We start from the raw sequence: 17,503 nt of genomic DNA, 5'->3' as shown, positions 1-17,503 counted from the left end.
CTGGTATGCTGTGAAAAACAGATGTGGGGAATTGTACTCATAGAATAGAGAGGATGGAGAAGGTTGCCTACTCCATCACTACATCCCACAGCAGGACCAATGATCTGTTTACACTTTCTGGCTGATTTATCTTAAATTATTTTTAATGATTCCAATGATGGACATCATCTCCCTTCACTTTAAAGACTCCTTAGGGTGTTAGTTGTCTCTAAGCGTCACAAGACAAAGCAGCTCTCAGCTGTGGTGTCTTCTCAAGTCCTCAGTTTTGGGAGGATGGCAGATCAATATCTAAAAGTGCCCTAAGGCTGTGGAAGGTGACGTGGATCATATCACAGAGGGTTGCATTAGGAGGTCAAAACCCACGGTCCAGAGAAGTGGTGGCTGCCCCATCCCTGGAGGTATTCAAGGCCAGGTTGCATGGGGCTTGGAGCAACCTGATCCAGTGAAAGTTGTCCCTGGCAGGGGAGTTGGAACTGCATTGGCTTTAAGGTCCCATCTAACCCAAGGTCTCTTCTCCCAAGTGATAGGACAAGAGGGAATGGCCTTAAGCTGCATCAGGGGAAGTTTAGATAGGACATTTGGAAAAATTTCTTCATGGAAAGGGTTTTTAGGTACTAGCAGAGGCTACCCAGGGAGGTGGTGAAGTCATCATCCCTGGAGGAGTTTAAAGAGCAGGTAAATGAGCTGCCTGGAGACATGATTTAGTAGTGGGCAGGTATGGTTGGAGTTGATGATCTCAAAGGTCTTTTCCAACCTAATGTTTCTTCCATAACCCAAGCCATTCTATGATCTGTTGGGTTCCCTGCAAAAATCAAGCAGTGAGTTAGTGGCAGTGGGTGTCTGCTGGAGGGGTTTCCTGCTTGTGCCCTTCACTGAGGTGCCTCAAAAGCATCTGCAGAATTGAGATTACAGGTCTGCTCTCTCTGTCCTCAGCCTTTGTCCTGTGCTGTGAGTTTGGAAATCGTGTCCTTCCAGCACTCTCCCAGGTCAGTCCCTGCTCTCCCAGGGGTTTCCTGTGGTCTGAGGATGCTTTGAAATGTGGTGACACGAACAACAAGCTTCTTGCCCAGCAGGGAGAGTGGGACGTGCAGAATGAAAACAAAATCATTCCAAAACCTGCATGACTTTTTTCCTGGTCATTTCACCCTTTTTGCTAATTTTAATGTCAGTTCTCCCTCCAAGCCGGTTCACAAAAGAAAATTTACAAAATAGGGGCGGCTTTTGGAGGCAGGAAACCCAATTATGTGTCTCCTCCCGCCAACCACATGCGTGCACAGGGCATTTCTTTTCCCTCGTGAAAAGTCAGTGACTTTTTCAGATGAAATCTCGGCTCTGATGAACTCTAAGTCAACCGTGGACCTTCATTTTTGAGCCTCTTGACCAGCCGCTGAAGTCCCAGCAGCTGCTTGTAAAGGGTTGAGCGAGCCAAGAGGGAGAAAGAGAGACAATTTTTTAAGGAAAAACTCCCTGTTTTGGGGACTTCCATAAGCACAAAGAAGAATCACGGGAAAGGAAAACAGAACCAGACAAACTTTCTGTAACCACCGAACTCTATTTTCTTGGCTCCTCGGCACTGTTCCCAGTGGTTTGACAGTCCTGAAAGCTGGTGGAATATTGTGTACGTATAAATATTACATCGTCATCAAAGAGAGAGTGAAAGCAGGGAGGGAAGGATCGTGGTGGGGAGTTGGTGCTGGAGCAATAACCCCAAGGGTATCAGGGGGATGCTAAAAGCTGCGTGTGTGCGCACGTAGGGGACGATGGTTGATGTCTGCCTCTACTACTGGGATATAACCTGTACTTATCTCTTCTGTACATGTCAATATTCAAACATATCCATGAATAAAGCACACATGCATTTTTCCTGACCCTCTTGCTCCTGTCTGTGACGCTAGGATGTCTGTGCCTGGAAGTTTAGGCTGGTGCTGAGCTCACTGATTCAATTCTTGGAAGAAGTGGGGGGATATTTTGAGGGTATGGGCAGTGTAGTGGGGCTCAGATGCTCTGTTCTTGGCTGGAAAGCCAGCTCTGATCTGCTGCAGACCAGCAAGAAGAGGTGAGGGGTGAGAAACCAACTCTGCTGAGATGGAGCCGGACAGATTGATATTGATGCCACCACGAAGAGGGGTGAGACACTGGAACAGGTTGCCCAGGGAAGTCATGGCTGCCCCATCCCTGGAGGTGCTCGAGGCCAGGTTGGATGGGGCTTTGAGCATCCTGGTCTAGTGGGAGGTGTCCCTGCCCATGGCAGGGGGGGGTGGAACTGGGTGATCTTTAAGGTTCCTTCCAACCCAACCCATTCTGTGATTCTACGAACTGGAACACGGACCCCTGCAAGCCCTGGGGTGACGTACGCAAAGCTTTGGGGACAACTTGGAGACAATTAAGCTCGAAGCTGATGTCAGCGCAGGAGGAGAGAGGCACTGCAAGATGTAGCAGGGATGGAAATAACCAGACTCACAATTAGTGGCATGTGGAGCCGCCACTGCTAAGATGCCACCACGTAACCCAGGTGGGTGGAAATAAGTGGGGGTGGCTGGTGCTGCACCATCCTGTGGGGCACAGGAGGAGGGGAGATGGAGGAGGAGGGTGGTGGTTTATGCCAGCCAGGGACACTTCTGTTCATGCCATGAACATCTGTGAGTTATTTTTGGCACTTTAAAAAAAAAAAATCACAGAGGAATTGATTAGAAGCAAATTGAATGTTTGCTTGCCAACGCGGGGTGAAAAAACAGTCAGGAAAACAAATGTATATAAAATTTATATAAAAATACCCAGTGAAATGCAAGTTGAATCCTAAACACAAAGTGAGTTCAAAGTCAGAACTAGAAATACTCTGAAAAGCTGGGCAAGGGAGGGGATTCTGCTACTCTACTCTGCTCTCAAGAGACCCAACACCCAGGTCACCCAGAGAAGCTGTGGCTGCCCCATCCCTGGAGGTGTCCAAGGCCAGGTTGGATGGGGCTTGGAGCCCCTGATCCAGTGGGAGGTGTCCCTGCCCATGGCAGAGGGGTTAGAAGTGATGTTTTAAGGTACCTTCCAACGCAAACCATTCTATCATCCCTCCCCAAAATCATGTTTCTCTCTTCATGAATGCATGAAGGAAATGGCCTCAAGCTCCACCAGGGGAGGGTCAGGCTGGACATTAGGAAAAAATGTTTCACGGAAAGGGTCATTGGTCCCTGGCAGAGGCTGCCCAGGGAGGGGGTTGAGTCCCCTTCCCTGGAGGGGTTTAAGGGACGGGTGGACGAGGTGCTGAGAGACATGGGTTAGTGATTGATGGGAATGGTTGGACTCGATGATCCAGTGGGTCTCTTCCAACCTGGTTATTCTGTGATTCTATAAGGAGCTGAGGGGGAGCAAAGACTGAGGGTTAGGACCAGACTCAGGACCTTCATCAAAGCTGTTTTCTTCCCCATGATACATGGGCAGTTTCAGCTGCTGGATTTTGCCAAAACAAAGAAAATTTCCAGCTACTTGAATGTGAAGCGTGTCAGGTCTGGAGCATCTCTAGAGGTTTGGAGGAATCACAAAATCACTAGGCTGGAAAAGAACCTTGAGATCATCAAGCCCAGCTGTACCTGTCCACTACTAAACCAGATCCCTGAGCACCTCATCTACCTGGCTTGTAAATCCCTCAAGGGATGAGGAATCCACCACCTCCCTGGGAGCCTCTACCAGGGCCTTGAGAACTCTTTCAGCAAATAAATTTTCCAGACCTCTAATCTGAACCTGCCCCAGGCGACATGAGGCCATTTCCTCTTGTCCTGTCACCTGTCACCTGGGAGAAGAGACCAGCACCCACCTTGCTCCAGCCTCCTTTCGGGGAGTTGTAGACAGTGATGAGGTCTCCCCTCAGCCTCCTTTTCTCCAGGCTGAACAACCCCAGGTCCTTCAGCCACTCCTCACACCTCTTGTTCTCCAGCCCCTTCCCCAGCTTCGTTGCTCTTCTCTGGACTCGCTCCAGAGCCTCAACATCCTTCTTGTGGGGAGGGGCCCAGAACTGACCCCAGGATTCGAGGAGCGGTCTCACCAGAGCTGAGTCCAGGGGCAGAATCACTTCTCTGCTCCTGCTGGTCACGCCGTTTCTGATCCAAGCCAAGATGCCATTGGCCTTCTTGGCCACCTGGGCCACTGCTGGCTCATGTTCAGTCGCTGTCAACCAACACACCCAGGTCCTTCTCCTCCAGGCAGCTTTCCAGCAGCTCTTCCCCAGGCCTGGAGCTGCACGGGGTTGTTGTGTCCCAAGCACAGGACTCGGCCCTTGGCCTGGTTGAACCTCATGCCATTGGTCTCAGCCCACGGATCCAGCCTGGCCAGATCCCTCTGCAGAGCCTGAAAGAAAAGCCCTTCAAGCAGGACCAACGCTCCCCATCACTCTGCGAGTGCAGCCGCAGCAGAGATGAAATCCTGCAGCTGATGTGCATTTGCTGCGAGGGGATGTTTAAAGCAGCAAGAGCAATTCACCATCCACTATCTCCCTGCAAACAGAGCTGATGTGCTGACGGGAGCGGCTGCATCTCGCTTTGCTTATTAAAATGTTGTCTTTCTGCACCAAGTGCAGATGGCAGCCAAAGGGAAATGCTGCAGAATTACCTCTGACATGAAAAATGTTTCAAGCCCCAATATTTTTTTTTTTTTTTTTTTACCTTGAGGAGATGTAGAAATGATTTCTGGTGGGAGCAGGGATCCCAGGGAATGTGTCAATGGAAATACTGCCAGTCGCGCTGTCAGAGGCACATTGAGGCTGCAGACTGGAAAGTAGAGCTGATAAAACAGCCAGCGAGCTGCTGCTGGGACGGATGGAGAAATTCAGGAACCAGAGTTATCTCCATGCTTTCATTCCTCTTTATGATGATGTCCATCCAGGAGGTGCCCCCAAAACATGCCTTTTACTTGGATAAGGAGAAACAACACCCAGCCCAAAGTCCAGGCTTTCTGCAGGGTGTGGATCAGTTAAATCGGTTGCTTTACAAAAAAACAGGACTCCTTCCACTCTTTTTTTGATAGGAATGGTTGGACTTGATGATCCAGCGGGTCTTTTCCAACCTAGTGATTCTATGATTCTATAATTCTTTCTGTAGACAACTGATATCATAGAAACATAGAATGGTTCGGGTTGGAAGGGACCTCAAAGCCCATCCAGTTCCAACCCTCTGCCATGGGCAGGGACACCTCCCACTGGACCAGGTTGATCAAAGCCCCATCCAACCTGGCCTTGAACCCCTCCAGGGATGGGGCAGCCACAATTTCCTTGGGCAACCTGTTGCATATTTAAGTCTTGTGGAAAGAAAAGTTGCATGGAAAAATCTCTCTGGCTTCTTCTCCAACTGCACTCATTAATGATGGGTAACACAGGAAGGCACAACACCCAAAGAGCCTTGGATACACTCTTTTCCATTCCTTCCCTGCAAACCTCTTTTCTTTCCTACGACGGAAGAAGAAAAATCAAAGCAGGGATGAGATACGGCCCCATATCTCTCCGTTTTATCCTGCTGTCCAAAATGAGCTTGAACTAGCTTTAAAAACACTACCCGCTGCCCATTTCATTTCAAGTCTGGACACCCCACGCTGTGTTTTTGGACTGCAGGCTCCACTCAGCTTAGCAGCAATTGATGCGAATTGGGCTTCAGCCTCCAACTTTAACGCCGTGGGATGAAGTAGCACAAACAGTCTTGGGAGACGGCGGTGACTGAAACCTTCATGGCTTATAAATGTCAGGTTCGACTCTGCTTCATCTCAGCAGTGCTTCATTTCAAAGCTGAGGAGCGACATAAAAGTAAATGGAGAACAACGGATTGCCTCTCGGCAGGAATCCGCTTCTGGATGCCAGGTGTGCTGCATGCCCGCTTCCGAGGGCTGCGAGAGGAGAGGTCACCTCCGACGTTGCTCTCCTAGCGTTTGTGCTCATCCGAAACACCAGCTGGCACCAACATTTGATAAGGTTGCAAAAAGCATTAGCAAAACTCTTTGGTGCTGCAGTCTCCAGGGATGTCAGTTTTCTCTCTTCTGAATCAAAGGAAGGACTGGAAAATCAGCAGTGAGAGTGAGAAAGGGAAGAGGCTGAGTGTTTCTTTTTCTGTTGGGCTTATTTAGAATCATGGAATCACCAGGTTGGAAGAGACCCAGTGGATCATGGAGTCCAACCATTCCCATCAAACACTAAACCGTGTCCCTCAGCGCCTCGTCCACCCGTCCCTTAAACCCCTCCAGGGAAGATGACTCAACCACCTCCCTGGGCAGCTTCTGCCACTGCCCAACGACCCTTTCTGTGAAAAAGTTTTTCCTAATGTCCAGCCTGAACCTCCTCTGGCGGAGCTTGAGGCCATTCCCTCTCATCCTGTCCCCTGTCACTTGGGAGAAGAACTCAGCTCCCTCCTCTCCACAACCTCCTTTCAGGGAGTTGGAGAGAGCAATGAGGTCTCCCCTCAGCCTCCTCTTCTCCAGGATAAACACCCCCAGCTCTCTCAGCCGCTCCTCTTGTTCTCCAGCCCCCTCCCCAGCTTTGTTGCTCTTCTCTGGACTCGCTCCAGAGCCTCAACATCCTTCTTGTGGTGAGGGGCCCAGAACTGAACACAGGATTCGAGGAGCGGTCTCACCAGTGCCGAGTCCAGAGGGAGAAGAACCTCCCTGGACCTGCTGGTCACACTGTGTCTGATCCAAGCCAAGATGCCATTGGCCTTCTTGGCCACCTGGGCTCCTGCTGGCTCATGTTCAGTCGCTGTCAACCAACCTCCGCAGGTCCTTCTCCTCCAGGCAGCTTTCCAGCCAGACTTCTCCTAGTCTGTTTAACATTTAAACCCTGAATGCAGCATCCCTGACCTGTAGGTCAGTACTACGGCCACTGAACAAAATAAGCCCAGCTCTGTCACGACAGCAAAGACTCGTGACCTGAGGAGGTTGGAGCCAGTACAGTCCTATTCCCAATAAATTCAGCCCTGACCACCCAGGTGACCTGCATGGTGGATGAGCCCCTTTTTCTCTACAAGTGAAGACTCTGACATCTCTTCCTTTCCACCTCCCTTCAGAGACAGCTGAAGAGAACATCTGGGACAAGAGCTAAGGCACTTTAGGGAAGAATCATAGAATCACTAGGCTGGAAAAGACCTTTGAGACTATTGAATCCAACCGTACCTGTCCACTACTAAACCAGACCCTTGAGCATCTCATCCACCTGCCTGTTAAAACACCTCAAGGGTTGGGGACTCCATCAGGCAGCCATGAGTTCCCCGGACAACCTGGGTCAGAGCCTCCCCACCCTCACAGGGGAATATTTCTTCCTAAGATCTCACCTAAAATCCCCTTCCTTCCGAAAAGGTGGGAGAAAAAAAAGCAGAAGAAAAAATCGCGGAAAAAAAAAATATTAACCAGATCATCTACTTTTTATTTCAGAGGAAAGATTCGCATTATTTACTTTTATTTATATACATGTACTTCACATTTGTATTTAAAATGCACAGATCTCCCGATAATTTTTCTCGTTCCTGCTTTAAATTAGCTGTTATTTTACAATACAAAAAATTATACCAAAAACTGCAGTCCTAGCTGTGTATATGTATAACACCCACAACCCCCAGCAATGAAATAGTTTACAATACTTGCTCATATTTACATATGAACGCAATAAATGCTAAATTATACATATTAACAAACTAAGCTCAAGTCCGAACACAGATAAGAATCGTAAATAATTACAGAACAAGGGGAAAAAAAAACAGAATACAATTAATCCAAGGGTCCTAGTGTAAAGAACATTTATTGTGCACAAATTTCAGAGTAATATAAAACTCTATTTTTATTTTCTTTTTGCCTTTTTTTAAAAAAAAAAAAAGAAATAATGGACTGACATGTTAAGCTCCTCCACGATTTTATGTCCTTCTTTCTTCTGGTGAGGTTTGTGGAGTCAATGTAGAAGAACTGGGTAAAGAACTCTAGTACCTGGAAGACGCACAAAACCAGCCCATGTGTAGTGTTAGAACAAAGTGATAAATGGAACAAACCCTGCTCTAATGCAGAAAAAAACCAGCATATACACATTGTTGAAGGATCCCTGGCACGAGGAACTCATCGACTTTAAGCAGCCACCAACAGAAAAAGCATGAATCGGACTGAAATGGCCAACATCACACTTGAAAATGAGAAACGTGCACCTATCCCTCCCTCTTTGCTTCCCCGACTGCTCACATGGGCATCCTCCAGTGGCATCTTCGCATTTCCAACTCCCTTTTCCAACCTGCTCTTGCAATTGAGCTGAGGAGGCTCCAAAACTCCACGTTCCCCATCCCTTCCCTTCCCTTGGAGCGTTCCTAAATGGAGATATAATGAAAATGGGACCAGGAGAGACGTCCACACCTTGCTGTGAGTTGGATGGATGAGTTTAGAAGTTGATCCCAGCGTGTGGAATCCGTTTTTTTTTTTTTGCTCTCTGGCAAGCTCAGTGCCGGCAAATCCCTGTGGTTGATGAGCTCAGAGGTAGCCCTGGTGCTCTGGCCCCAACTTGGGGGTCTCATGGAAAAGAAAAAGCAGCCAAGATCAGAAGCAGCCAAGGATGGAGAATCAGCTTCATCTTTGGGTGCCGGACTTAGAGCAGGTTACAGGAAAATCTTGAAGTTTCACCTCTTGAGTGAAGGTTTTCCATCAAAATCTTGTTTCTACTAATTTAGGGTCACTTAATCACACTATAAACCCAGTGCCTATGGGTTACATCAACCATTCACCGCGGAGAAAAGGTTTCTGAGCAATATTAAGTATACAACCTACCCCTAAAGATGCGTCCATCTCCCCAGTGGGGCTGTCGTGCTTTTACGGTACCGTTCCACTCAATTTTGGTACCTTACAGGCTATGACTTTCTGCTAATCTCAGGCATTACCCATAAACTTGTGTCCCGTAAACCTTCTAGACCCATCTGGTGGCCAGGTCTCCTCTCACTCATCCTACAACAGCCTAAGAAAAATTCTGGGCTAAAATAAAAGGGAAACAGCGAATGAAAGAAAAGGGAAGTTGTTATTGGGAGATCCGGTGGCACTGCTGCTTTCCAGAACCCAAGGGCTACAACATTTCTGATTTATTATTATTTTTAAAGGCTACTCTCAAACACTACAAATGTTCTCAAGAGTTGAATGCTGAATTTCAGCCAGTTATAAACGCTTGAAAATAGCGATTCTGAATGGAAATCACTGGCACAATCTTAATGGTAGAGGCTTAAACTGCTGACTTAATCCTCCAAGTAATGACTACTTTAACTACATTTATTATCTGTCTTCAAGCATTGGTTTTTTCCCCCTTTCAAATGGAAGAGCTGTATTTTCCTTCGCTTATACATTTAAGTGAAATGCATTTGAATACATAAAAGTCAAGTTATGCCTCCCTGCTTTATACTGCAAGATATCACGAATATAATTTGATGTTTCTTTAAAGCTCTGGAAAGTTATCTAATCCTCATCATATGAAGAAGTTATTAAGACAAAACTCATACATCATTTAAAATGCATCAAAAATACATTCAATATTTTTTTTCTGGTTTATATACACTTTAAATCTGTCAATGATCTGCACGCTACTGTATAGTTTATGTACAAGTGCAAAATTGGTGTTATTTCTCATTTATTTACAGATTCTCCCATGAAATAAGGTTGCTCTTCACCCCTGCCCCCCCAAAAAGAAATAAACCTACAAATCCTTCACTTCTGATATTGGCCTGGTGATAAACCACCAGTAATTCTTCTTCCCCCCATCCATTCCCACCTTGGTCTCTGTTTTCCCTTTAAGCTGGGATGAAACTGTTGGCAGCAGATATGTATGAGAGCTCTCTTCTTCCCTCATCAGTATGGAGATAAGATGCTCCTCCATCCTCGAGGAGCTGGTTCATTTTATTTATATAAATCAGTCTCCTGCCTCTATTTACAGGTTTTGTGTTCTCTAAATCTCAAAAGTTTGATCATTTCTGCTCATCTTGCCAATCTCTGCCACCCAACTTTGTTCCTGGGCCCCATAAGCGTCGGAGACCAGACGACCCAGCTCCTCAGCAGGGGGGAATAAACCCTATTTATGTCTTTTTGTCTATGTAAAAATACATCCCCCCCCTGCAAGCCTGTTGATCGGAAAGCTGTTTCTGTTTAGCAAAACCCAAGCAACAACCTGAAGCACCTGCTCAAGCGCCATCCTGAATGTGGAGACTCAAGCACAAGAGCTTTCTCGATTGGGGTTGGCAGTTTTCCTCCCCACAAAGGTATTGGAGAAGCAAGAAGACATCTCTGAACATGAGGATGTGCTGGAAAGCAATAACATGGGAGAGATTTTAGTCCGGTATCATTTCTCTAGCTCAGCTTAGTCCTAGACACAGAGGAAGTTAGAAAGTATTATCAGGAGATGAATCTGTCTGAGGTAATCTGTGCATCACGTAGAACTTCAATTCCTCAAACGCCTTCATTTTAAAAGACAAAGCTCACCCCTTCGCCTCTTAGAATTTCTTTTCCCCAGAGGGCATTTAACCGATAGAAACGATGCATTAAATATACATACACACACACATACATATATATATATAAATAATGCATTTTTTCCACCATTTTTTTTCTGCAGCTCTATTGCATTTGTTAAATGACACATTAAATCGGAATTATAATCCCCCACGGTCTTTAAACCAGCAGGTTGTTCCCCCATCACCATTGTCCGGACATGCACAGCAATTCACATCTTTATTACGATGCTACCGTGCTCCAACGAGCTTCTTCAAAATACAGTTATAAACTCAAAACAACCAAAAATGAGTGGCTGATATGTAATCCATCACCAAAAGGTGCACAAAAAAAAAGATGCAGTTACTTGGATTTCACTTTGGAAGAAGGTGCTACTCGGCCAGAAGTTTCAAGAGCACTTCCCTTCACACCCCTCAATCTGTTACTTCTCCGTGTCACAAATACTCCACGTCCTCATCAGAAACCGGTGACTCGGTGGCCTCAATGAAACTGCGTTTACTGTGATTAAGCAACAATTACACGTCTCGTTTGGCACCTTCGCAGAACATCTTCCTACCAGCTTCAACACCACAACTTGACATGGTCCTGGCACTGCAACCCACTCCAGAATCCAGGGAGACACTGGGCACCAATGTGCACGCACCGATGAATTAAATCCACCCTTGAACCTCAAAACCAACAAATCCAAGCGCATCAGAGGGTTGGATACACCCCCCAAAAGCCAAGCCTTCTCTTTGCTGTTTGCAAGTCCTTGCAAGTCCACCAAGCCACCTCTTCTGACAACTAAGAGGGTTTAACTCTAATGGGAAATACCACTAATCATGAATTCAACCTTGGGCCAAACAAAGCTACTCTGGTTGCTTTTTATTTAAAGTTCTTTTTTTCTCCATCCTCAAATGAGCTGGCACCCGTAGTGTTGCTTTCTACACCTTGTAAGGAGACGGAGCAAATCTTTCTGCCTCTGAGCTCCGACACAACTCAACTCTCGTCCAGGGAAAGAGGCCAAATGGGCCAAGAAATTCAGAAGAAATATAATATATCTGACCTGGCACACAAACTGCTTCTGTTAAAAGCACTGGTGAAACCGGTTTTGTTACGAGATACTGGAACTCTACTTTCCCCCCAGATATTCCCATCTAGCTGAGTTGTTTGTTGGTGAGGAACGTGCTGTTGTCCCCTGACTGCGTGTGGGATATTACAAAGGACAGAGATTGCCTTGGGTGACTGTGGGTGTGCGTGCCTGTATTTAAAAGGAATATATTTAGGTTAACGCGGGTAGCAGACTCCTCACTCCCTAGATCTGTTCAAGTCTAGGCACTTGTGTGTGGTGAACTGCAAGCAGGTTAAGACTATGTAAACACCGAGTCCTTCAGAGGCAACGTTTCAACTTCTGCAGGGATTGCACATGGTCTGAGCAAGGTGACATCAACCTTTAAACCATCTCTTTTGCAATCCGGATGTTCTGGACCACAACGACTACAAAACCGCTGGATCTGGAAGAGAGTTCCACTTCAATAATGAGGGTAAACATATAATATTAAATGAAAACAAAGGATGGAGATGCTTTGAAGATTAATAGTAGTGTTTATGTGTTGAGAGCTGACACCTGTAAAGACCGCATCGTTTTCTTTTTGTACAGTTTGATAAATACATGAACTACAAAGCACTTTCCATGTATAAACCTGAGTGTCATTCATATCAGACTAGTGTTCTATTTACACTGACCATGTATGGTGGTGATTGGATGTTACGGGACCTGCAATAAAATCATTTTACTTTAACCTCGAAGAAAACAAAAGGAGCAATCTGAAGCCACGTGTCAAGAAAACTTAAGTGGAGCAGTTGTCAAATCAAGCCAACTATCACGTAGATGAGAGAAAAAGTTGGGTTCAAGGAAGTTGTGTGTTTTTTCTGAGTGCTTCCAGTCTCTTGTGACACAACTTGGAAATCTTTCTCCTCCTCCTCGGTATTCCTTTCCCATTTTGTTTAAAACCCTAGAGAGTTTCTGATGTCCATGCATCAAATACAGGTTCCTGGCTGTGCAGGGGGCTGCTGTTTCCGATTTCGTATTGCACCCGATTTCTCTTTGTAGGCAATTGGCATCTGTTGTGAAATGTCCACCAGCGCGCTGGCCACCGCAAGACCTGAGGCAATGAAACAAAACAGTCCTGGAATAAAATAGTCTCGGGAACAAATCCTTTCGCCACAGCTGAGAAAAACCCTCCGAGCCACAAAATGAGTATCGTTTTTTTGAGTTCTCCTTAAAGAAAGAAAACTAGAAAAGCATTCTGGCTTAAGAGATTAAACTCTTGCAGCTATTCTGAAATAAGCTTTTAAATACTGCATGTTTTATTGGAAGCAACTGCAGTAGAAAAAGCTGGAAATAAGAAGCGTGGATATTAATATTGAAGGAAGGTGGTTTTCTCTGCACCAGTAGATGTGTTAGAATAAATTCTGGAAGCACGTGGACATGGAGGTTCCACTGCGCTTCCCACACATCCATCATCTCCGTAACCTCCTCCTGGCAGATCCCCAGAGAAACCACCACTGGCCATCTGGGATCTGGTTCAATACAGCTCAAAACCAAACTACCCCATCGCAAACCCAGCTCGTTCTCTTTTATTAATCCTCTGCTTCACTGGGCACTGGAGACACCCCAGTTAAATCAAATTCTGTCTCGGAGCCCTGCAAGAAGTGGGAAGGGGCTGGGAACAAGGAAACCTTAACCTGGATGGAGGAATCTTCTCTGCCCAGAGCTGCTAAGTGGCGGGCAGGGATGTTTTGAAAGGACTTGATGTCTCTTTACAAATGGAGCTGGGAATGGAGGGAATAGGCTGGGAGACAAATTGCTTTCATAAGTAACCACTGCAAACCTGTCAGTACCACATTCCCCCCTTTTCCCCAGCCATAAATTAAAGTGTAATCCAAATATCAAATGTTCATCCATCAACTGACCCAAGAAATTGAATCAAATCTCTGGTCAGGAGCTAGCAGGACCCAAGCCAGCTAGCTGAAAATAACCAGAGAACATCCTCAGCTGCAGGGTGGATGCAGCAATGGAGTCTGAAACCGTAAGGTGAAACTGTGAGGCTGGGGAAGGAGCACAGAGTTAATAAGTCTCCAGTGGAGATGATAATATTCCTCACCTGACTGTCCCGGTGGTGGGATACCCCCGTGTCCTCGAGGCAACCTCACGAATACAGAGAGAACGGCTGCTTTGTTTCCAAAGCAGGGCTCCAGCGCTATCGGCTTTGGTACAGTCTGCAGCGAGGGAAGGAAGAGGAGAAAATAAATGTTATTCAGTGTGGGACCCCCTCCCTCTTCCCCCAAGGTTGTCTTTTGCAGATCCTACAACCTTCAGGGCATGAACCTTCTTTCTGCGCCTGGCAAATTACCAGAAAGTAGCTAGAAAAGCTAAACCCAACGTTAGCAACAAGCAAAGCGCAAGTCAACGCTAGAAACCACATTTACTTAATAAAACCCGAGCTATTAAGAAGTCAACCACCACACAAGGCTTGTATTTCACCCTAAATTCAATAACAAAGGAGCAGCTTATGCTGAACAACAGGACTGAGGCTTTTTCCCTCAAACTCATCAGCAGCGTCTCATAAATATTGGCATGTCTGACCACGGCAATTTGGTGGTTCAACTTCTATTTCCAGACTTTAATTCCACAGAATACCGTATGCATTAACACAGCGAAGAACATTTACCCCTAAACCACACTCTATTTCACCACTGTTTGCTTTAAGCTGTGCTCTCCCAGTTTTGTCTTTCACGTCTGTTCTTTCCCACAGGGTCACATTCATTTTTCAGTTGTCTTCTAGACCACTCTGGACTGGAGAAGCCTGGAGAAGAGGAGGCTGAGGGGAGACCTCATTGCTCTCTCTGAAAGGAGGTTGTGGAGAGGAGGGAGCTGGGCTCTTCTCCCAAGGGACAGGACAAGAGGGAATGGCGTCAAGCTCCACCAGAGGAAGTTCAGGCTGGACATTAGGAAAAAATTTTTCATGGAAAGGGTCATTGGGCAGTGGCAGAGGCTGCCCAGGGAGGGGGTTGAGTCCCCTTCCCTGGAGGGGTTTAAGGGACGGGTGGACGAGGTGCTGAGGGACATGGGTTAGTGATTGATGGGAATGGTTGGACTCGATGATCCAGAGGGTCTCTTCCAACCTGGTTATTCTATGATTCTATGTTCTTAGGTAGCTGGTTGCTCCAGGAGTTGAAAATGCTTTAGAAAACCAACTGGATCGCGCTATCCTTTTTTTTTTTCCCCACTGCAAGCAGAGGATTCAGCAGAGCAGAGGACTGGTTTGTGATCCTGGCTCTGGATCCGGTTTCTGTCACAGAATCATGGAATGGTTGGGTTGGAAGGGATCTCAAAGCCCATCCAGTTCCAACCCCCTGCCATGGGCAGGGACACCTCCCACCGGATCAGGTTGCTCAAAGCCCCATCCAACCTGGCCCTGAACACCTCCAGGGATGGGGCAGCCAGATTTCACTGGGCAACCTGGGCCAGGGCCTCCCCACCAACAAAGGAAAACATTTCTTCCTAAGATCTCATCTCAACATCCCTGAAAGTGCCCTCCCCAGCTTCTATCACTGCCTGCAGATCCCTGAAAGGAGGTTTTAGCGAGGTGGGTGTTGGTCTCTTCTCCCAAGTGGCAGCTGATAGGACAAGAGGAAATGGCCTCAAGTTGCCCCGGGGCAGGTTCAGATTGGACAACAGGAAAAATTCCTTCACTGAAAGGATTTTCCGGCCCTGGCAGAGGCTGCCCAGGGAGGTGGTGGAGTCCCCATCCCTGGAGATGTTTAAAAGCCGGGTAGATGAGGTGCTCAGGGATGTGGTATAGTAGTGGACAGGTACGGTTGGACTCGATGATCTCAAAGCTCTTTTCCAACCAAGCGATTCTATGATTCCATGCAATGAGTACTGTACCTTCTTTTCTTCCATGTAAGCAAAAAAAGCTGAGAAATTCTATTTACCCGATACGCTCAGTGCTTTCTGATTTCTTGTTTAGTATGGACAAATTCTACCCTGGCATTAATGAAATCATTATTGCTTTTTCCATTAGGCATGAATTGTACAACTGTACTTAAATGTTCAACAGAAACTCAATACAATGCAAGGCACTGAAAAAAATGAACAGGAGTCAAACAATGCTATTAAATTACTGCTGCTCAATAAAAGAGGAAAAAAAGAGATGACAGCAAGCAAAATGAAACTTTAAACTGTTTTCATATCTCATATTTACTGTAACGATTGCAACAACCATTTGTTAGTCTGTGCAAGGTAGATAAACACGTATTCCACAGGCTGGAATGACGTAAGATGCCGTCTGCCTGGTTTATGACTGCAGATTTTTTCCCTTTTTTTCCCACCCCCAACAAAAGGATCAAACTCAAAATAATGTTTTTCCAAAGAACCAACCAAGCATACCCTGGTGCTCCATCCCACAGGCGACTCAATTACCAGAGGTAATGGAGAGAGCACGGAGAAAGCAACCACAGAAACACAGCCCACAGACTTTTGGAGTATGAGTGGGAGTATGCACTAAGCGCAGTGTTTATCTTCTCTTGGAGAGTCCCAAGTACCCACTGTTAATAAAACAGGATCCCTCTACTCCGCTCTTGCCCCTCTACTCTGCTCTCATGAAAGCCCACCTGGAGTCATAAAATCTTTTGGGTTGGAAGGGATCTTAAAGATCATCTACTTCCAACCTCCCTGACATGGGCAGGGACACCTCCCACTGGATCAGCTGCTCAAAGCCTCATCCAGCCTGGCCTTGAACACCTCCAGGGATGGGGCAGCCACCACTGCTCTGGGCAACCTGTTCCAGGGCCTCCTCACCCTCATGGTGAAGAAATTCTTCCTTAAGTCTAGTCTAAACCTGCCCCTTTCCAGTTTATATCCATTCCCCCTTGTCCTATCAGTACGAGCCTTTGTAAACAGTCCCTCCTCAGCTTTATTGTAGGTCCTGTGTCCAGTTTTGAAATCCCAAACGTATGAAGGAGATGGAACTGTTTGAACTGGTCCAGAAGAGGCAACAGAGATGATCTGAGAGCTGCAGCACCTCTGCTATAAGGCCAGGCTGACACAGGTGGTGTTGTAGAGCCTGGAGAAGAGAAGGCTCCAGGGAGACCTTATACTGGCCTTCCAGTACCTGAAAGGGCTCCAGGAAAGCTGAGGAAGGACTTTTTACAAGGGCCTGGAGTGATAGGATGAGGGGGAATGGCTTTAGATTGGAAGGGGGAAGATTTAGATTAAACACTAGGAAGATATTCTTGATGATGATGGTGGTGAGACATTGTCTCAGGTTGCCCAGAGAAGTTGTGGCTGCCCCATCCCTGGAGGTGTTCAAGGCCAGGTTGGATGGGGCTTGGAGCAGCCTGATCCTGTGGGAGGTGTCCCTGCCCATGGCAGGGGCTTGGAATTGGAGGGACTTTCAGGTCCCTTCCAACTCAAACCATTCTATGATTCCATAAAATAGTCCTGCTGAATCCCAGAGGCTGGAGCACGGTGCTTGGGTGTTAGAGCACACGCGCATCCTCAGCACTGAATGGAGTGAGCAGCAAAGATCAAGCAGAAAAAAGTAATGGGGAGAAGTGATGGATGAAGATTCAAGTGCACAAACAAGCCAAGAAGAGATTATTTTTTCCTAATAACTTTTAAATGGACTTGCTTTTAACTTCTACTAGACTAATGGCCACAACAATAGCCAGAGGGCTGGAGCACCTCTACTATCAAGACAGGCTGAGAGAGTTGGGGCTGTTCAGCTTGGAGAAGCAAAGGCTCTGGGGAGACCTTAGAGCAGCTTCCAGTACTGAAAGGGGCTCCAGGAAAGCTGGAGAGGGACCTTTTAGCAGGGCCTGTAGTGATAGGACAAGGGGTAATGGTTTTAAACTGAAAGAGGGGAGATTCAGACTGGATATAAGGAAGGAATTTTTTATGATGAGCGTGGTGAAAACCTGACACAGGTTGCCCCGAGAGGTGGTGGATGCCCCATCCCTGGGAACCCTCCAGGTCAGG

The 17,503-nt window shown here is 46.7% G+C and overlaps 1 protein-coding gene across 1 annotated transcript in view; it reads right to left on the bottom strand.

The window, feature by feature from the left end:
• Window positions 1-7,363: 7,363 nt before the first annotated feature.
• ATRN (attractin) overlaps window positions 7,364-17,503 on the bottom strand; it is a 198,600-nt gene continuing 188,460 nt past the window's right edge. The window contains exons 28-29 of the mRNA XM_069856613.1: window positions 13,626-13,740; window positions 7,364-12,623 (exon numbers count right to left, since the gene is read on the bottom strand). Of these exons, the coding sequence (XP_069712714.1) occupies window positions 12,499-12,623; window positions 13,626-13,740 (240 nt within the window). The 3' untranslated portion in view covers window positions 7,364-12,498. The remainder of the gene's footprint in view (window positions 12,624-13,625; window positions 13,741-17,503) is intronic.

Source organism: Phaenicophaeus curvirostris, chromosome 4 (assembly GCF_032191515.1).
Source record: "Phaenicophaeus curvirostris isolate KB17595 chromosome 4, BPBGC_Pcur_1.0, whole genome shotgun sequence".
In the NCBI taxonomy this organism is placed as follows: domain Eukaryota; kingdom Metazoa; phylum Chordata; class Aves; order Cuculiformes; family Cuculidae; genus Phaenicophaeus; species Phaenicophaeus curvirostris.
Note: the sequence above shows the minus strand (reverse complement) of the source record. Positions and strands in the feature narration are given on the sequence as shown.